The sequence below is a fragment of the Budorcas taxicolor genome, chromosome 13 (assembly GCF_023091745.1).
Source record: "Budorcas taxicolor isolate Tak-1 chromosome 13, Takin1.1, whole genome shotgun sequence".
Taxonomy (NCBI): Eukaryota; Metazoa; Chordata; class Mammalia; order Artiodactyla; family Bovidae; genus Budorcas; species Budorcas taxicolor.
The window spans coordinates 73,190,864-73,212,634 of NC_068922.1; the positions used below are offsets into that span (position 1 = coordinate 73,190,864).

Genomic DNA, 21,771 nt, shown 5'->3' on the forward strand with positions numbered 1-21,771 from the left:
AGACCTGGAACACGGGTGGTGGAGGGGAGCCCTTTGTTGAGGCTGATCTTCAGGCGCTCCCAGCCTCACCCACACCACGTTTTGTGAGGCTGAGAACCACTGCTGGCAGGTCCTCCCAGCCAAGGCCTTCACCAATGCCGTTCGCCTACCCGGGTGGCTCTTCCCTCCCTTCTTCACCCACTGACCCTCCCCACTCCAATGTCAGAACTCAGTTCAAACTGGACTTCCTCAGGGACCCCTTTTTCTCCACAGGGTCAAATCTCCCTAGTTGGAAGGGAAAATGTGACTGCTCATTTGTAACACTAAAGCCGCTGCAGTTTCACGCACCGTGTGTCTGATGGGACTGTCAGCTTTCTGAGCGCAGGGATCCTGTCAGTTCATTCACTGCTGTTTCTCCAGCACAATGAGTAGGGCCTGGCCCATGCAGACACATCCCAGTAAATTTGATCAAAAAAAGGATGAATGCTCCATAACCAGTTTTTTATTACTGCAAAGTTCCAAGGTGAACCAAAGCTGAACCATAAATCAAAGTACAACAGACATTCATGTAGATGGTGTGAATGCAGTAGCTTAAACTCGCAGTTCAACAAAAGTCAGTCTATTCAGTTCAAATTAACTTCAACGTATTACAAAGAACTAAGAAGCCTAGTGGGGCCACTGTGGGAGTCAAAAGGCAAGTCCCTGCCGGGAAGGGAAGGACATGGACTTCAAGGAGGTTTCTCCCCATCCCACCTTCAGGAGCAGCAGCCACGCCTCTGGGCTCTTGAAAGAACTCAGGTATCTCTATGTGGGCGACAGCAGCGCAGAGCCACAGACAAACGCTGGCCAAGGGGACAGGTTCCGCATTCCTGTCAGGAGGCTCAGCCAAAAGGCACTGGGGCTCAGAACACGAGTGCTGTGCAAGGACAGGGAAGGGGTCGGCAGCCTTGGAGAACCAGCTCAGCTGGCTGCCATGGGTGTAGGCGGGCCAGGGTTTCCCAGTTGTCCTTCCCACGCCAGCCTGTGTCCCATGGGACTGGCAGCTTTCTGAGCGCCCAGATGGACCGGGGTGAGAGGACCTGGTGACCGGAAGAGCAGCACTGGGTCTGGAGCCTCTGGGCAGAGACCAGGCTGAGCACACTGCTGATGAGCACCCATCGCTGACCTGCTTGCTGTCCACAGCACAGGGGAATGCAGAACAGGGGGAGGCTTTCCCAACAAAATGTCTGCTTTCTGACTACACTGAGCTTAATGTGAACAGGCGGAGCCTCCTGAGGGGTGGGAGGCCATCACGTCTCTGAGGGGGAAAGGAGGGGGCTTTGGAGCCCACTCGGGGGCCCACCAGGTTCCAGGAGCAGGCACAGAAGAAGGTGCTCAGGCAGACAGGTGTTCTGCTGCTCTTCTGGGATTTTAGTTTAAGCTCCGGTTAACCTCCTGTCGCAACTTCCGCGCAGGGCCGTTCCTAGGCTCTATCTGCAGGAGGCTGTCGACGTCTGCAAAGCTGGATCTGAAGTCCTGAGGGGAGAGAGGCTGTGAGCACCTGCAGTCCCGAGAGGAGAGACAGGCTGTGGGGACCTGTAGTCCCGAGAGGAGAGACAGGCTGTGGGGACCTATAGTCCCGAGAGGAGAGACAGGCTGTGGGGCCTGTAGTCCTGAGAAGACAGAGAGGCTCTGGGGACCTGTAGTCCCGAGCGAAGACAGGCAGTGGGGATACAGTCCTGAGAGGAGAGAGAGGCTGCGGAACCTGAAGTCCTGAGAGGACAGAGGCTGTGGGGACCTGTAGTCCTGAGAGGACAGAGAGGCTGTGAGGATCTGCAGTCCTGAGAGGAGAGAGAGGCTGTGGAACCTGAAGTCCTGAGAGGACAGAGGCTGTGGGGACCTGTAGTCCTGAGAGGACAGAGAGGCTGTGAGGATCTGCAGTCCTGAGAGGAGAGAGAGGCTGTGGAACCTGAAGTCCTGAGAGGACAGAGGCTGTGGGGACCTGCTGTCCTGAGAGGAGACGAGAAGCTGCGGGGACGAAGCCTGGGCCCTGGGGGACCAGGCGGGGGTGAGGACCGCTGCCGAGCTGGTTTCTGCACCCCAGGCTGGAGGCCTGTCAGGAGCACCTGGGGCCCTTGGATGAGGAGGGACGTGAAAGGGCCCCCCTCACCTGGACCATGCTCTGGTAGTGCCACCACAGGCATGATTGGTTGTGGCTCTTTGGTGCCTCTGGACAGGTTCTCTTTACCTTGAGAGCCTTGTAGGCTTGAGCCCGGCGGTAGAACGCCTTCACGTTCTTTCCATCCAGCCTGAGGGCTTCTGTGCAGTCCTTCACCGCCTCCTGGTACTGCTTCAGCTCCAGATGGCAGAGCGCCCTGCGGGGAAAGACCAGGCTGTCAGCTGCTCCCTCGGGGCCACTAACTCTGAGGAGCGCCCTGAACACTTTGTGCTGGGTGCATCACACCTTCCTCAGTTCTCACAGCCACCCAGCCCGCTTTTACAGAGGAGAGTGGCTCAAAGGGGTGAAGAGACTCCCCAGGCTTCCTCCACTACTGGTGCGCAGACCTGGGGCTTGATCTGGGTTTGAACAACCTGAGATCCCGACAGTTTTCAGAGCTATCATCCCACACTTAACTCTTTCAAGCAAGAACTGGAAACCCTCCCCTTGACAAAAAATTATCTACCTTAAGAAAAAACCACATAAATGAAAGCGTTAGTTGCTCAACCATGTCCAACTCTTTGCGACCCCAAGGACTATAACCTGCCAGGCTCCTCTGTCCATGGAATTTTCCATGCAAGAACACTGGAGTGGGTTGCCATTCCCTTCTCTAAAGGACATTCCCAACCCAAGGACTGAACCTGGGTCTTCTGCACTGCAGGCACATTCTTTACCATCTGAGCCATCAGGACAGCCACATAAATACTAGGCTCTAATTAATTATATGCACACTGACATGTTTGGGGTGAAATGTAAAGATGCACCAATAGATGGCCATAGTGACCAACCAAACTGTTCTGATAGTTGTGTAACAGTGTTACACAACACTTTTTAACTGAAGTTATAGTTGTTTCTGTAACTGCTTATAAATTTAATTGGGAGTATATGGGTGTTTGATATCTAATTCTTCCAACTTATATTTTGCATCATTCTTACATTCTGCATCAGTGGGGGAAAAGTACATACTTGTGTGTATCTTTCTTATTCAATTTTAGTCCTCTTCCCCAGTGACTAAATGAAACAGACACTGTTTTCAGTGGCTATGGAATATTCACTTGTCTGTATCCTAATTTATTAACTCCTTATCAGGAGACATATTTCTATTTCCAGTTAATGATAAATGCTGCTGCTATGAACATCCTTGTACGTCAGTCTTAGGAGGGACTGCCGACCGCTGCATCAAAAGGTGCGTGCACTTGAAATTCTGACTCTTACCAAAATGCTTCCCAAATAAAGCAGCTGACCTTAGCAACACAGGTTTAAACTGTGCAGGTCTACTTATGTGCAGAATTTTTTTTCAGCAACAAATACTGCAGTATTACATCATCTGCATTTGGTTGACTTTGTGAATGTGGCAGAACTGTAGGTATGAGAGGCTGACTGTAAATTATATAGAGATTTTTTGACTGAGAGGAGGGTCAGTGCTCCTGACAGCCGACTTTTTCAAGGGTCAACTGTACTTAAGAATAGTTACTAACAGAACCCATTTTTCTGCAGCTGTACCAACCCTGGGGCTCAGCCTTTAAGTTCTGCCAGTATGGAAGAAAACAGTATCTGTTTTACTGTAGTTGCTTTAAATACAGTTAAGCTGAATACTTTTTAAATTTTTTTATTTTGGCTGTGCTGGCTCCCAGCTGTGGCACACGGAATCCAGTTCCCTCATTAGGAATTGAACCTCGGCACCGTGCATTGGGAGCATGGAGTCCTACCCACTGGACCACCAGGGAAGCCCCCAAACTGAGCATCTTTATGGAAGATTTTTAAATCTTATGAAATAAAACTTCTCCAACTTATTTAATGACTTCCGCAGGTTGCCCTCCACCATCACCCTGTATAATACCTTCCCCACTGCAAGATAATTAACCCACATGTTGTTTAAGAACTTAACGGTTTTACTTCTTCCATTTGAAACTGATCCATTTAGATTTTATTTTAAAATAGAGAGTGATGATGGAGGTTCTTTCCAGCCAATCCAATACCATTTATTGGATAATTCCTCCTTTTCCCCACAATTTATCATATACTAAATTCTCTTATGTTATTTTTTTTTTCCTCATGGGATTATTACCATGGAATTGTTACCATTCCATTTTTCCTCCTGGAATTATCATGGAAGAATGTAAAAAAAAAAAATTCTAGTATTTTCGTTCAGATTGCATGGAAGTTATAAATTAACTTAGGAAAAGCTTCTCCTTGTATCAATTTTAAAGCAGACGCAGGGATTTCCCTGCTGATCCAGTGGCTAGGATGCCACATTTCCAATGCAGGGGACCAGGGTTCGGTCCTTGATCAGGGAACTAGATCTCATATACCACAACTAGGACCTGGTGTAGCCAAATAAATAAATAATAAATAAAAATGAAATTAAAGCAGCACAAATTCTGTGGCATTCTTTCCACAGAAGAGGTCCTATGTATCAACACTTTCTTCTTGACTTTAGGCAGGTTCTGTGACTGCTCTGACCAGTGGAGCACAGAGGAAAGGACAATGTGAGTCCCATGACTAGGCCTCAGAGGTCTTGGGAGCGCCTGCCTGAGCTCTGGGAACACTTGCTCTTGGAGCCTTTAGCTGCTCCTGTGAGAACCCAACTACCCAGAGGCCACCATGCTGTGATGAAGCTCCAGCTGGCACAAGTGAACAGACTGCCAGGAGGGGAGAAAAAAGGCTCTAGCTTGCTCTATCAGTTCGATTCCCAGCCATGTCAGTCATCGCAAGCCTGGTGCCAAACATGTAGGAGAAACCTCTGTGCTGTGCTTAGTTGCTCAGTCGTGTCCGACTGTTTGTGACCCCATGGACTGCAGCTCACCAGTCTCCTCTGCCATGGGAATTCTCCAGGCAAGAATACTGGAATGGGTTGCCATGCCCTCCTCCAGGGGATCTTCTCAAGCCAGGGATGGAACCCACTTTTCCTGCATTGCAGGCAGATTCTTCACTGTCTGAGCCACCAGGGAAGCCCAGGAGAAGCCTTTAAATGACTCCAGTCCCAGGACCCTTCTTGTTGACCCTGAATGAGACCCTGAGTCAAAAAACTGCCCTTCCTGAACTCCTGGTTCACAAATCATGAGCAAAACAAAATGGCTGTTGTAGGCCACTAAGTTTTAGAACAGTAGGCCCTGATCTTAATTTGAACACACAAGAATTCTAAGGAAACTGATGTGTTCTCCCAATGGACTCCAGCAATTTAAATAAGCAGCCAAATTTCTGGGAAGTAGAAGCAGCACATTGTAAGCATTAGGTACTATTTGGTGACTTCTGAATGTAACTGTTATAATGAAAATGATTCCATATGAATGCCAGAGATCATATTTCAGTTGAGTTCAGTCGCTCAGTCGTGTCCGACTCTTTGCGACCCCATGGATCGCAGCACGCCAGGCATCCTTGTCCATCACCAACTCCTGGAGTTCACGCAGACTCACATCCATAGAGTCAGTGATACCATCCAGCCATCTCATCCTCTGTCATCCCCTTCTCCTCCTGCCCCCAATCCCTCCCAGCATCAGAGTCTTTACCAATGAATCAACTCTTCTCATGAGGTGGCCAAAGTACTGGAGCTTCAGCTTTAGCATCATTCCTTCCAAAGAAATCCCAGGGCTGATCTCCTTCAGAATGGACTGGTTGCATCTCCTTGCAGTCCAAGGGACTCTCAAGAGTAAAGCATCAATTCTTCGGCGCTCAGCCTTCTTCACAGTCCAACTCTCACATCCATACATGACCACAGGAAAAACCACAGCCTTGACTAGACAGACCTTAGTCGGCAAAGTAATGTCTCTGCTTTTGAATATGCTATCTAGGTTGGTCATAACTTTTCTTCCAAGGAGTAAGCGTCTTTTCATTTCATGGCTGCAGTCACCATCTGCAGTGATTTTGGAGCCCCCCAAAATAAAGTCTGACACTGTTTCCCCATCTATTTCCCATGAAGTGATGGGCCCGGATGCCATGATCTTCGTTTTCTGAATGTTGAGCTTTAAGCCAACTTTTTCACACTCCACTTTCACTTTCATCAAGAGGCTTTTTAGTTCCTCTTCACTTTCTGGTGTTAAAAATGCATAACTTTGGCCTCTAAAATAATCACCTGTGGCTTTTGGTAAACTGAATATTCTGTATCCAATGAGAAGGGTTTTCATTACAAAGTAGGAGTCTGAGAGACAAGATGAATGAGTGAAAAGGAAGCCAAACTTTCATCTTCAGCCCGTTTTCTTAGGTAAAATGTGACCACGAGCTAACCTGAAGAATTGCTGTGAGTACTCAGTGAGACTCTTCTGGAGGTCCACTCAGGACCTGGCAAACTGTAGGTGCCAAGTACCTGATGGTGATACCCACTCAGATGTCAATGCACAAAGAGGACCGAAGCCTAAGTTCATGCACCATACAGATGCATACGCACGAAGTGGAGCATTAAAATGGCATCTGGAATGTGGTATATTCAACCATGCGGACAGAAAATTCAGTTCTGTAACAGGTTTTCAGTCTTATAAATTAAATTTATAAAATCAATGTAATCACAACCTAAAGCTCAATGGATTCAAATTTATCAGTGAGCCCAAGGCTGAGCTAGAAGAGCAAAGCTAGCAGAACAGTCAGCGATGCTCTGGTTATGAAGACTAATGAAGAGATCAGCCTACAAGATATATTACAAAGAAACAGTACTTAAAACGGCATGGCATGGACACATTTGCATGAAAATCAGTATTTAAACAAAACACTGTCCTGAATGTGGTAAAAATCCAGGAAAATGGGTTAACAGAGATTTCTAGCAACACGAGGTAAGCAAAGACAGAGCCCACAGAAAGAGGAGTTAGAAGATGCTCCTGCACAAACGTGGACGAATGGGCTGCAGTCTTTGATCCCAAGTGCGAATGGCTGACTGAGGCACCCTTGGGTCCAATCAGCCAATAAAACCACAGGTCCAAATGTGAACACACGTTCTGAGATGTAACATAGAGGCATACCTCATTTCACTGTGCTTCACTGTGCCAAAATTCATGCTGTGAAACTAAAGGTTCCCTTTTTAAATCATTTGGCCAAAAAAAATGACCTCAACTGACATGAGGCTGCTTCATCTTTCTTGATACTATTCTGTGTGATAGTGGAATTTCCACGTTTCACTGCAGAAATGCTAGTGATTAAAACTTCAGCAAGCTGCCCAGACACTGCTGGAGTGTTAGACAACTCATTATATGCACTATCATCCCTTTCTAAAATCTGAAACACAGTTTATCCCAAGAGTTCTGGATAAGGAGCAGTGAGCTTATAGAAGATCTGAGATCTCTGAACTTAAGAGTAATGTGAGTATGTTGGCTGGGAAGGGAAAACAAACACAAGATTTATTTATGTTTTATAGGAAATGTTTAGAGCAGATCTGGTCCCTTGCTGAATGTTTTAAGCCTCTGACAGTAAAACGAACAGATCTCACTGGAGCCAGGTTCCCATTCTATCTCCACCATTTACTGGCTGGGTGAGCTGAAGCGAAGCCCTTCCATCTGAGCCTCGGTTTACTTGACATTAAGACAGGAAGAGCACCTACTACCAAAGCCTTTGTGGGCTGCTGCAGAGCAGGCACTCACACACGATGAAGGGATGCTGCCCTGGCTCCGAGGCCCTCACTGCTGGTGGAAAGGATCACTGACCGCTGGCGACAGCTGAGGATGAAGGCCTCTCCACAGCCCCATACGGCCAACACCTCAGGCTCAACTAGACCCTCTTGCTCAGGCCAGGTAATTCCCTGGGTTCCACCCTGATGCTCACAGACAGACTGGCAGAATTGATAACCAGAGAGTCTCAGAGAAGCCATGGGGAGAGAGTCACGGAAAGCACAGAGGCTTTGAGACTTGTGTTGGGGTTGTGTTTACACAGCAAGCCCAGAGCTTTTACTTACATCCTATGCTTACCTGGTGAATGAAAATTCTGGAATGGGCTGAAACAAAGCCCGGGCTCCCTGTGGGAAACCCCAGTTTCCACCCATTTAACAGCGTGAATGCCACTGGCAATGCCCATCTCATGGTGACCAAAGGGAATGTGAACACATGTTCTGAGATGTAACATAGAGGCATACCTCATTTCACTGTGCTTCACAGATACTTTAAAGACACCAAAACTGAAGATTTCTGGCAACCCTACATTGAGCAAGTCTATCTATGGGTGCCATTTTTCCAGCAGCATTTGCTCACTTTGTACCTGTTTCACATTTATGTCATTCTCACAATATTTCAAGCTATTTCATTCTTAGTATACTAGTCACAGTGATCTGTGATCAGTGATTTTTGATGTTATGATGACGACTGGTGGTTGGCAATTTGTAGCCATTAAGTTTTTTAAAATTAAGGCATGTATGTTGTTTTTTTAGACATGATGCTATTGCACATTTAACACACTACAGTAGAGTGTAAACACAACTCTTCTATGCACAGGGAAACCCCCAAATTTGTGTGACTCCCTTTCTCCCGATATGCACTTTACTGCAGTGGTCTGGAGCAGACCCTGAGACAGCTCTGAGGTCTGCCTGTACTGACTAAATGCCAGGACGCAGAGACCATCACAGTCCAAGAGCAGACTGCGGGAGAATGTCCGGTGTCCTGAAATCCCCCAGGCCAGCCGTGTGAAAGGTACCTGTTGCTGTACGTGGCGGATTCCAAGTTACTAAACCAGAGGCTCTCACTGTACTTCTCAATCGCTTGCTTATGGTTCCCCTTCTTTACAAGCTCATTGCCTTCCTCCTTCAGAGCTCTGGCTCTCTCCACATCCCCAGCAGAAGGCACTAGATACAAATTCAGAAGAGGAAAAAACCATGGAGCAGGTGCCCAGCTCAGCCTGAGGAGCTCTCTTGGGCAGCGCCTCTTCCAAGCCGTCTACAGCGCTCTGTCCCCCGAGGTCTCCTGCACTGTGCAAAGCACCCTTCCTGAGTCAGGAGTTCCCCCAAGCAATGGCTTCTGGGAAAAACACAGTTTTTCATTCAGAAGAGGTTGGGGGCTCCTAATGTAGATATATTTCTACACACACAATGATATATACACAGTAGAAAGTAACTCAGGTTGTGGCCTCAGCACTGCCGCTCAGGAGCTGGAAGCCTTGTAGGACCTAATGCTTCTGGACCTCAATTTGCTCACCGACACGTGTGAGGCAATACCTACTCCACCTTGGGCTACTGTCAAGATGAAATGGGGAGAAAATAGGAGAAAGTCCAGAGCACCGTATAAACTTAAAGCAGGAAAGTAAGTGAGGAAGTATTTAAGTAAACATGCATCTGCTTAAACAAAAAAGAAGAGTGGAGCTCTTGGGCTTCCAGAAAAGGGCAGAGGAGGCCCTACTTCTCAGCTGTTCTGGTTTGAGTCTGGCGGTGTTCTCCCCAACGTGACACCTGAGCTCTGTCCCAGCCTCCAGGAGACATAATGAGAACAAGGTGAGATCCAAATTGCTCCGTGGAGCCCTGGGGCTTCACTTCACTGCAAGGCCCTGATGAATTTTTCCAGCCTCAGCTCCCGTTATCATCTACTTTGTCAATTTTTAAAACTTTCTTCATAAAATACTGAATATTTACAAGGGTAAAGTTTTAGGAATAAAACTAACACCCTTGAATTCATCCCTCATCTTAAGAAACAGAATGTTTACTAAGACCTTTGAAGTCCTATGAGCCTCTCCCCGCCGGTCAATCCACCCCTGGAGGAAACCATTTTCCTCAATTCTGTGCCCCCCACCCTGTTATTTTAAAAACTTTTAATTGGAGGATAATTGTTTTACAACATTGTATTGGTTTCTGCCATGCAACCAGACGATGCCCCCCCTTTTTGGGTTACTTTAACTAGATACGATAGTGTCTAGAAACTATTTACTGTTTACTTTGAGAACTTCAAATACAGGAGTGCGTAATTCTATGTATTCTACCGTGACCTGGTCGTCTTTTTCCCTCAAAATTACATCCCTGGGATTTTCACACCCCCAGCTGCTTCACTCTTACTCTTACTGAGGCAATACAACTGTTTCATCTGTTCCATTTACAGGGACTTGGGTTGTTTTGCTTTTCGTTCTTACCGACTTTTTGCTCTGAACACCTTGTACCCATCTCTTTGTGGGCACATGCACGAGGTTTTCTAGAAGCAGAGCCAGTGGGCTGCAATGTACACAGCATCACCTTGACTTTGCAAGGCATCCTACGCTGTACCATGTAATACCCCCATACCTCATTCTCTAACTCCTTCCACTGTCTCAGCTGAAAACTCCCTTCCCTTCTCGCCTGAAGAACTTGGTTTTTAAGGTCCAGCTCAACCTGTCACCTCCATGACACTTTCCCCAACTTCCCCCAGCACCCTGACATCAGTTCCCAATTTGAATTCTTCAAACATCAGAGACTCTAAAGCACCCGTTCTCCCTGCTGTGTTTTAAATTGCTCTGTTTGTGTGTCTCAGTCTCTCACTGGGCTGGGACCTTTCTGAGAGGGCCTCTCCAGGCCACACATGGTTGTGACTTCAAATCAGTGAAATAAATAGGAGGTGCATTGAAGCCATCAAGTTCATTAGTGGCTCATGTTCTCATTCTAGGGAGTGAATGCTGCCCATGGCCAGATAGGTTTCCTGTTGGGAAGGGGAGAATCCCTGTCCTCCTGTACATCCAAGGCCAGGCTACAGCCCTGCCCCGAGCCTCCCATCCTCAATACCGAGCCTGCTGGGCTAGGAGAACTCCCCTGGAGCCTAATAAGTTTCCTGTCACCCCTGCCCAGGGAAGGTCCTCTCTGTTTCATTAAGCTGAGGTCTCCTGTTTGGGGCTACCTGGCCTCGATCTCCCTTCCCTTGTTTATTCCCTTCCAGAGACTAGTAAGTGTGTGAATTCTGCTGGCTACGGAGATGGAGCAGATGGTGTCAGGCTGAGCTTGTCACAAAATCTCAGGCCCTGGTCACAGGGACTAGTTAAGGGAATGGCCTGTGTTTATAGGCTAGACTATATTAAGAAAAGATGAGCCAGGGATTTTAGTGGAAGAAACCCTCTTTCTTAGGGAGCTATTAGAAAAACAACTCTTTCTTTCCCTCTTGGTCATGAGGCATGGCACGCAGATGTGAGGCACAGAACTGCTACTGTTACTATACGACTCAGGAGGGAAGACTGCCTGAAGACAAAGCTACCACATCCTAGAGAAAAGAGTTGAGAGAAGGACAGAGAAATGGGAGTCTGATGCTGCAGTGAGCTGCTGGAACAAGCCCTGCCTGAAGGCCCTTTCTGTTATATGAGCCAATACGTTCTTTTTATTATTTTTACCACATGGAGTTTTCTGTTTCTGCAACCAAAAACATCCTAAATGATACATCCCAAATGCTGCCAAAGACATGAGAAAGGAACTAACACCAGATAACTGGGTGCCAGGCTGGGAGTTCATTATGCCTTACATCACCTTTCCCTTACACCTGTGGGGTTGGCTTTCCCATTGCCCACTGTAACGCTGAGGAGACCGTCCCTAAGGGGTTACGGCTTCTTGTTTTTTTACTTTGTTTATAGGACTTTAAAAATAACTCATCTTAAGCGAGGCCAGTTTTTATAGGATTACTCTAAAGAATGTGGCTCTGGGGGAGACTGCAACTCTCTCTGGGTAGGAAGTCACAGCTTACCTCTGCTCTTCGCGCTTGTGGTTTCTTTGGATTTGCTTTTAGATATCTCTTTGTGGTTTTCCAAAGGCAGACACTCCCACCTCTTCTGAGATGAAACAGGCACCAAGGGAATAGAGGGCAGCTTCAGGCGCCACTCGGGCCCAAAGGAGTCCATGAGAGTTCTGGTCATTCTGGAAAGGCAGGCAGGATGACAGAAAGGTTTCCAGCTGGGTCAAGAAGGTATTCTTTCTCTCATAAGCCCAAAGGAGGTGTATGAGAGCCAGTTATCATCTTCCCTGGTTTGAACCATCACTTTGTACCCTTCCGACCTGCAGCAGGAAAGGAACAGGAGCCTGCCACCCATAAGGGCCTTTTCAGCTCAGCCACCATGATACTCCCTCCCTGCCTGGCCCTTGCCGGGTCACACTGTTAACTTCAAAGAGAGGGATGTGGTGCTTGTTAAGGTAATTAAACCTTCTCCCCAAGGAACCACACATGTCCCCAAGAATGGATGCTATGTTTTCTTTTTTAAGAAATTATATTTACTTTTAATTGACTGGATTGCTTTACAGTATTGGTATGATTTGTCATATATCAACATGAATTAGCCACAGGTGTATGTAGTTCCCCTCCCTCTTGAACCTCCTTCCCACATTTTATGTTTTCTTAATCTATTTGAGCTTCCCTGGTGGCTCAGTGGTAAAGAATCTGCCTGCTAATGCAGGAGACCACAGGTTTGACCTCTGGGTCAGGAAGATCCTTGGTGAAGGAAATGGCAACCCACCCCAGTACCCTCGCCTGGGAAATCCCATGGACAGAGGAGCCTGGCAGGCTACAGTCCACAGGGCTGCAAAAGAGTTGGACATGACTTAGCAACAAAACAACAACAACAACTTATCTATTTACAAGGCCATGCAAACACTTGACATCGGATTAATGCTCAGAGATTTTTAAACGCAAATCCTCTGTCATTCTCAAATTGTAAAACCTCTCAGTGGTTCCCACTGCATTAGGCTGGCAAGGCCTGAGACCTGGTCCCCTCCCACTGCTCCACGCTTACCATGTGCCACACTGCCTCTCTCGATCCTCATGTTCAAGTCTTTCCCCGCCCCACCCCACCCTGGAACAAACCCCACCACTCCCCACTCCCCTCTTCTAAGCTCAGGGAACATGCTGGTTTTGTTAACCGATCTCTAGTACTCAGCAGAGCACCTGGCACCCAGCGGGATCCAGAGGTATGTACTGAGCGAGCAGATGAAGCCAACAGCAACTTCTGCTTCTACAACCACATTCCTGTGTTACTACAACGAAGAGCTCACAGACTGCTATCACTACAAACTCACGGTCTCTGGCTCAGCCCCCAGAGCTGTTTTCTTGATCGGTCTTCAAATCTCTACCCACCTCCATCCGATGCTCCTTAACCCTCTCCTACCTTGGACTTCCTCACACCCTGAACACAGACCTCCCTGCCTGGGCACACTTCCTACTTCTCTGTTGCTACAGAGAGGTGACAAGGCCAACCCCTCCACCTGCACTCGGGATCCACTGCTCCCTGCCTCTCTCGGGCCACACTCAGCCAGCACCACCCTCTCCCACACCTATATCCTTTCCCTCTACCGACTCCAGCTACCAGCATCAAGCTCCTTCTTCCTGAACAGCCCTCTGCCCCTTCACAGCCACATTCCTTTAATCCACTGCCATCTGCTTCGGACCCCAGTGGATTGACTCCATCAGGATCACCCGTGACTTCATTCTGAAACCCTCAGTGTACTTAAGCTGACTGAACACCTGATATGAATGACGTCGTCATCCTTCTGCAAACACTCCTGACTCTGTGACACTAAACGCTTTAAGGTTCCTCCCGCTGCACTGGCTGCTGTTCCTCTGTGTGCCTCAAACGTCGGGATTCCGCAAAGCTCCCTGGCTACCCCGACTCGTGGCAGTACTCCATTTTTCTCCCAGAACTTCAAGCCACCTCTAGGCTGGTGACCTTCCAATCTCTATGTTCAACCTGTATTTTTCTCCTTTGCTCCAAATGCACGTCAACATCCAGCCGGCCTCCTTGCATCTCGAGTTTCCAGCCCCATGCTGCCACCTCAGCATGTCAACCACCTGGACACCTGTTTTTCCCTTCTCCCCACCCTCCAACCACCAAAACTTGTCAAAATACTGCCTAGATGTCCCCTGAATTGGTCCCTTTCCACTGTTCTCTTTCCACCGTCTCTTTTGGATTACTGCCCACCCCCTTCCTATTCTCTTTTCCTTTATGGTCAACACGGCAGGCAGCCAGCCAGCTTTTCTCTCAAATCTGCTCAGGCTGCCCCCCAGCTGAAGACCCTTTCACAATGCCTCACTGTGTTCGGATTAAGTCCAAGTCCCTGGACACCACAGCGTGTGTGACTGGGCCTCGTCACCTGTCCCGATCCGAGCGCTTCACCCGCCGCACCACGAGCAGCGGGCTTCTCACCACCCCTCTAACACCTCGACTAACTCACGGTGCACGTGCTGCCCAGGCTCCTTGCTGGCCCCTGGTCCAGACAACTATGCATTTCTGTCTCGGCTCACCTCCTCTGAAAAGCCCTCTCTGGACCCCCCACTGGCTGTCAGGTATGTCCCACCAGGTCCCGCCCTCATCACACTGCCGAAGTTTGCCTGTGACTGACTGCGGTTCTCCAGCAAACTGGGAGCTCTTCAAGGGTGGGCAGAGGTCTGTCTCCTCCTCAGCCCGCGCCTGAGTGCAAAGTCTGGCACAGAAGTGGCAAATTTGTGGAATGATAGAGACTGAGAGGAAGCACAGAGAAAATAAGCCAAGCCAGAAACGATGCACTGGACAGATACCACGCAAAGAGGGGAAACGGGATCAGTTACACGTGACTGATGAGATTAAAGACAACTGCTCAAGAGACCAGAAAGAACTTCACCTGAGCGGCCTTGTGAAGGGATCACAGCCCAGTACACTGAACCATACCCACAAACGACAGCCCCACAGCCTGGGGTCACAGCTGCTTGCACTGCGTCTTCCTTTCCCCACTCGAGGGAGCTCTCTGAAGCAAGTGGGGTCTGTATCTCTTTTTTATCTCAGTATTTCCCACTGAATCTGGCTTAGACAGAGCTGAACTAAGTATTACTGTGTGAATGCATTTGAGCATCTAGGCAAAACAATAACAAAAAACCCAACCCCCCCCCCACAAACTCAGTAATTCTGACTCCTTAAAAATCTGCTAAAATACGACAGCAAATTGTCTTTCCACACTTTCTGCATGTGCTCATTAGAAGTTTCTGAGCCTAAACCACACGGTTTGCCCCAGACGCCCAAAGCGAAGGTTCTAAGCTCATCGGAGAGGACAGGACAGGACACTCCGGAGAGACGGCCTCAGTGACTCGGGCTCACCTGCTGCTGCCTTCCAAGGCTGACGTCACGCTGTCATCAATCTGCAGCACGGTCACGTAGTCCACGTAGGCCAGAGGGTACTTCTCCAGGGCCTCGTAGGCCGATGCTCGCCGCAGTAGGGGCTTCATGCTGAAGGGAACCAGGGCCAGTGCTCTAGGACAGGAGGCAGAGACGTCACTGGGCTGCTGAGTCCCGGGGGCTCCCTGTGCCCACCCTCCCACAGTTCCTTCCGGTCTGGGTCATCAGCAGCATTCAGTACATGGGAGGCCATTTCTGGCGACAGATGCTGTGAAGGCTGTCAACTCTCAGAAGAGGGGCTTTTCAGCTCAGACTGAAGTGGAGAAGGGAAGGAGGACAGAAAAGCACTGCTACCGGGAAATGTGTGTGTGTGTGTGTGTGTGTGTGTGTGTGTGTGTGTGTGTGTGTGCGCATCAATTTTCATAGGTGCGATCCCTCTGAAATCAAGAGTAAGTGCTTGATAGCTTCCATGCTTCTCTGTTTTCTACAGAGGGTGGCCGAGTGGGAATAACAAACAGGCTTTGGAGTCAGATGGAGCGGTGTCTGAATTCCACCTCTGCCACTAACCACGAGACCCCAGGCACATCACTTGACCTCCACAATCCAGGGCCAGCCTGGACAGGGTGGCAAACTTCCCCCACAGAGCACTCATGAGCACTCCACAAAGGAGACCTAGCACAGGGCCTGGTACAAATCAACGGAGCAGAGGCTCCACGGGCACGCTCACCTCTGTCCTCCTCTCCCACCCACCACCAGGGCCCAAAGCTAAGGCAACACCCCAGGGTATCAGACTCCTGAGGACACATCAGATGCAAGTGCTAGTTCAGTCATGACCATGAAGGCAATCTTGGTCTGGCTTCAAGAAGAAGCATGAAAAACGGTTTAACATGCTCTATACCTGGTCAGTGATGGTTACCATTTTCTCCTTTCAAGGCTATCTATTAACCACCATCCCTCTTTCTTTCCCTCGCTCCTTCTCTCACCCACATCCGTCCCAGAAAAAAACCTGAGCATGCCAGTCACTGGTCTGCAACTCTAGGTCATGCCCAGGTTAAACATCTCACAAAGACTAGAGGCCTTGCTCTAACTGACCACCCTACTCCTTTCAGCAGCAGAGATGAGGCTCCAGGGACACAAGTCAGGGGCCACAAGGACCAAGGAGAACATCCTATTTTCAGTGACCAGCTGATCCTGAGTGACACTTCCTAATATTAGAGGTAACTGGTGGGGCCAGAGAAGCCCAGTCTCCTCTCCCAGGCCCCCAGCACCCCAGGGGCAGCCCTGCCCACTCACGAAGTGCAATCCTTAATGCAGTCGACGCAGTTCCCGTCCTTCAAGTGGCAGGCTGCTCGGTTAGAGTAGAGAACACTTTCTTTTTCTGGATCAGAAGAACCTGCCCCGGTGGAAGCAGAAAATGCACAATTAACAGGTTGGGAGATGGGGGCCTTGGGACATCGGGGGTGCATTCCACACCTTGAGCTCTCTGGGGTTTAGTAAAGGGCAGCAGAGATGACTGTAACCCCATCATGCATGTTGGTCTGATGGACTGGCAAGGGAGCAAGAACACCAAGCTTCCTGCTATTCACAGGGACCAAGCACCTGCTCATTTACCCAGTCATGCACTGAACTTGGTACCAGGCCAGAGATCAAAATGAAATAGCTCAAAGAAATCCACGGTGTAACTACTTGGGGGTGTGCGTATATGTTAATTTTTATTACAAGAAGCATGTAAATCCAATAAAGAAAAAAAAAGGAGACAAAAGTCTGATAAATGCTATGAGAAATGGACTGAACAAGTGTTGTGGGGACACAAAAAACAGACTAATTCTACCTGGTCAAATCAGAGAGGACTTCGCCAGGGAAAAGATCTCTGAGTCTGGCAGGACTATGGAAATCTTAATCAGGGGAAGAGCTCAAGCTATCCCGTGGGGACGGGAATTATCATAGATGTTTCCCTGACCATCTTTATCCTCAGGAATCTCAGAGGCTCAAGTCCTTTATTGTGGCCATGATGATTTTCATTTTCAAAAATAATTTTTCAACCACTAGCAGGGGCCATAATGAAAATAAAACATGGAAACTATCAAGTGTCGACTCAGTGACTCCATTCCCAGGCACATGCCCAGAAGAACAGAAAACAAGCTCTCCTTTGAAAATGGTAAAACATATAAACAGTGTAATAGATACTTGCTATCCATCACTAAACCAGCATATGTTTTATTAATATTTACTTCCCACCTTTTTGGGGTTTTTTTTGTTCATTTATTTTTGGCTGCATACCAACCACAGATCAAACCTGCGGCCCCTGCAGTGGAAGCACGGAGGCTTAGCCACTGAACCACCAGGGACGTCCTCTCACCTTTTTGGTTTCACTATGACTAAATACCTCTACTCTCTCCCCTCTGCCCCATCCTCAGGTCCCCAAAAGTTGCCACAGTCCTAAAGTGGGTATGTCACATTCTCATGTGTGTCCGTCTTTATTATATAGGTATTGAGGCAGGACACAATATCCTTTAAATAACTTTTCCTAAGTGGTATCATATCGCCTCTCCTTCTGCAGCTTGCCTTCTTTGCTAATTATCATGTTACCACATTGATGCAAAACCTGCTTCATTCAACACCAAAAATAATAAAATGATCTTGTCTTCCCTTTTGTTGCCAGACCCCAAGGGAGACAGCAAAGTACGGAGATAAGTAAAAGACATCCTGGCCCTTGAGGAGCAACTGCAAGTATTCAAACCTTGCTATCCATCTCAAGTCACTGGAGCATGGTTGCTCAGAAAACAGCAGCGGTGTGGCAGAAACGACATCAGACCCCCCCAAATCCAGCCTGTGACCCTGCGCAAGTCATTCAATCCCCTCCGATCACATGTGCTTACCTATCAGATGAAGATATCATTTCACAGACTGGCTAGAAGGTTCACTGTGTTAGGTTGCTCCCTGCTCTCCTTTCAAGATCAGAGAAATTGATCAGGGAAATCAAGGAACTTGCCCATAAATTATCTAGAAAATTAGTAGCAGGATCAGAACCGAATTCTGGTCTCCTGCTAAACTGAGAAGAGGTATCAGTATGGTTCTTCTTGGGGCCTAGAATAAATCCTACAAAAAAGCCAAGTTTTTCCAGGCAGCTGGAGTAGGATACCAAAAAAAAAAAAACAACAACGCAACTTTACCAAGTTGAGATGAGGGTGGGCCTACAGAGAAAGGTTGTAGGGGAAAAAAAAAAAAAAAACATGGGGTGGGGGGCAAAAGAGTGGCTTGAAACTGCAAAAATTCAAACAAAATCGACTGGAATTAGAAGAGGATTTGGGAAGAAGTCCAGCAAAATGATTAAAAACTTGGACTTGGGAATTGGAGAAACCCCTGTTCAAATTCTGCCTCTGATTTCAGTGTGTCACCCCAGAAGAAGGGATTTAAGTCTTCTGGAACCCTTATCTATAAAGTACCTTACCCATAAGTTACTGGGAAGATATAAAAAAGGGGAAAAGTCTATCATGTCTAGCAAGTACTCAACAAATGCTAGTCAAGGAAATGAGAGAGAAGGAAAGCAATGGGAAAGAGGGACTACAGAAAAGGAATTCTACTGAGGCTCTGGGATAAGCCACTTCAGAGAGGCCTTGGGCAGAGGGCTTTGTTGGCTGAACTGAGCCAGAGGCCGGGAGGACTGGTAAAAAAACTTTATTCCTCTGTTGAAAACTCTCCAGCAGCTTCCCATTAGGGAATAAACTCCAAACTCCTTCCCATGAACTACTGTGTAAAATGCCTGTCTTTGCTACTCCCTCCACTGGCTCCCATATGCTCTGGGTCCTGGAACACGCCAGGGTACTGCTGTCTGGGGCCTTTGTTAACTACGGCCTTCTTCACCTGGGGTGCTCAGCACTCAAAATTTCACGCAGCTGGCTTCTTCTGACCATTCAGGTAGCACCTCAAATGTCACTTCTTCAAAGAAGTTGTCCTTTACCTTGCATTTCTTCATAACAGAGCTCCCTAGTCAAATCTACCACACAACTGCATTTGTCTGCTTCACAGCTCAGATCATTTCCACATAGTTCTTGTTTAATATTCATTAGCTTAACACATTATTGACCGGAGATGTACTAATATGTTTCTTGTTGAAAGTCCAAAGTGTTAGCTGCTCAGTTGTGCCCGACTCTTTGCGACCCATGGACTGTAGCCCACCAGGCTCTTCTGTCCATGGAATTCTCCAGGCAACAATACTGGAATGGGTTGCCATATCCTATTCCAGGGAATCTTCTCTCAGGGATGGAACCTGGGTCTCCTGCATTGCAGGAAGATTCTTTACCATCTGAGCCACCAGGGAAGCCCATGTTTCTTGTTACCCAAACATTACTGACCAAAAACATCAATATCACTTACACAACCAAGGACCAGCCACAAGTGTTTCTGCAAAAATCCCCCAGTCAATGAATTAAGATCACATCTGGAGCCTCCTCATTAACAAGAAAGAATGGCCCTTGACAGAAAGGACCTTCTCCATCTTATTATACACTTATTATATACAGTTGCTTAACAATGTTAATTAAAAAGTGTACAGTTGAGGAAAAAGAGAGTTGCCTCAGGGATCAGAATGAGGCTTAAATATTAGAATGGGGTCCAACAAGACAGTTAAAAGCAGGCAATCTATCAGGGTGATCACTATCAAAAGAAGAAAAAATAAAATGTGTTGATAAGGATGCTAAGCAGTTGGAATTATTGTGCCCTGTGGGTGGGAATGTAAAACGGTACAGTTATTATGGAAAACATTTGGGAAGCCCCCTCCTTTCCTGCAAATTAAAAATACAATTACGATCTAATCCATCAATCCCACTTCTGAGTATATATTCAAAAGAAATTAAAGCAGGATTTTGGGAGATTCTTGCACACTCATGTTCATCATAGCCAAGAGGTGAAAACAATTCAAATGTCCATTAAAGGATGAATGGATAAAGACAATATGGTATATCTACACGATGGAATTATCAGACAACCTTAAAAACGAACGAAAGCCTGTCACATGCTACAACACAGTTTATAATGTCAAAAATATTATTCGGTCACAAAAGACAAATATTGTATTATCCCATTCATTTGAAATACCTAAAGTAGTAAAAATCATTGACGTAGAAAAAAAAAAAAAGGTGGATACCACGGGGGGAGCGGGGAATCAGAGTTTAGTGGGTACGGCGTTTCCGTGCTGCAAGATGAGAAAGTTCCAGAGATCTGTCGCACAACGTTACAAGAGATTAAGTTTGATGTCGTTGTTTTACCACTATAAAAAGTGACAAAAGATCTATTAATATGAAAATATGTTCCTGTTATGTCATTAAGTAAAAAAGGGCCAGAATAAAGCCACGTTACAATAATAATAAAAGCGGAAAGAAAGGTCAGGGAAGTTTCTCGTAGGATGCCGAAGGTGGGGGAGGGGGGAAGGAATGGGCAAATACTGGGAAGACCCGGTGGGCCGGTCAGCCGCGGGGTAAACGGACGCCCCAGGCCGAGAGGGCCAGAGCGGGGTCCGGGTAGCTGGGGTCGGGGCAGGCGAGAGGGGGAAGCAGGCCTGGCGGAGAAACGGGGGGCCGGGGGGCCGGGGTCGCACCTTGTTCCTGCAACATCCGCAGCGCGCGGCTGTAGAGTGTGGCGGCCTCGGCGAACTGGCCGTTGCGGAAGCTCTGGTTGCCGGAGGTGCGGAGCTCCTCCACTGACTCCGGGGGTATGGGGGCCATCCTGGCGCTGGGCCGGTAAACTGGGGGGGGGGAGCTACAGTTCCCGGCGCCAAGACGCGTGCAACGCCGCCCGCGCGGAAGCGGCGAGTACCTGTGCCGGCCGGCTAACCCGGCGAGGAGTGGGCGTGGCGTGGCAGGGGCGGGGCCTGCGCGGACCGGAGGCGCCTAGTGCCCCGCCCTCCACGCACGCTCAGTTGGGTACCCGCGCGCTGGGAGTTTGTAGCTGCGGTGGGCACCTTGGCGTGATAGAAGCCTACAGGTGAAACTCTGACAGGTCACTGCTCGCCTAGGGTGTACATTCTACTAGGGCCTGACATTCAGTTACCTCACAAGAAGACGATAATTTCATTAATGTGATGGTGCTCTAAGGAAAACAAAACAGTAATGCCATAGAAGGTGACCACGTGGAGACTTTTTAAGTAAGAGGGATGGGGAGGCATCTCCCAGAGACTAATAATAGAGCTGAGACCTGAGAATATAGTAGGGGATGCTGTTTCAGACAGAGGGTTAGCAAGTGCAAAGGCACTTGGGCTGGAAACTGGCACCTAGTTATCTATAGATACTGATTTTATAAATGAATGCACTGATAGATTGATGTAAATCGCTGAGGGAAATGAGCTTATCATCAACCTCCTCTGACTTCACTCTATGTCCCACTTACTACACCATTTTTTTTTTAAGCTGCTTGTTGCTACCTGTGCACATTATGCTGTTTCCCTTCCTTCCTAACCTTTGCTTATGCTCTGTTCTTCCTGGGATTCTTTTCCAAACACTTTTTTTTTTCCCTTGCCTAATCCTCACTGAGCCAAAAGTCAACTCAGACATCATCTCCTTTATAATCTCCCTCCTCTGCTCCTATTGCTCTCAGGTTTTATTCCTAATTTAGCTCTTATT

The 21,771-nt window shown here is 47.8% G+C and overlaps 1 protein-coding gene across 1 annotated transcript; it reads right to left on the reverse strand.

Annotated features, from left to right (window-relative positions):
- Nucleotides 1–477: 477 nt before the first annotated feature.
- TOMM34 (translocase of outer mitochondrial membrane 34) lies at nt 478–20,918 on the reverse strand. Its single transcript, XM_052650737.1, has 7 exons — nt 20,751–20,918; nt 16,448–16,547; nt 15,137–15,289; nt 11,767–11,936; nt 8,783–8,930; nt 2,207–2,333; nt 478–1,494 (listed from the first exon to the last, which is right to left on the reverse strand). Exons 1-7 carry the CDS (start codon nt 20,875–20,877, stop codon nt 1,390–1,392), a joined length of 930 nt encoding a protein of 309 aa, XP_052506697.1. The 5' UTR covers nt 20,878–20,918; the 3' UTR covers nt 478–1,389.
- Between the last annotated feature and the right edge of the window lie 853 nt (nt 20,919–21,771).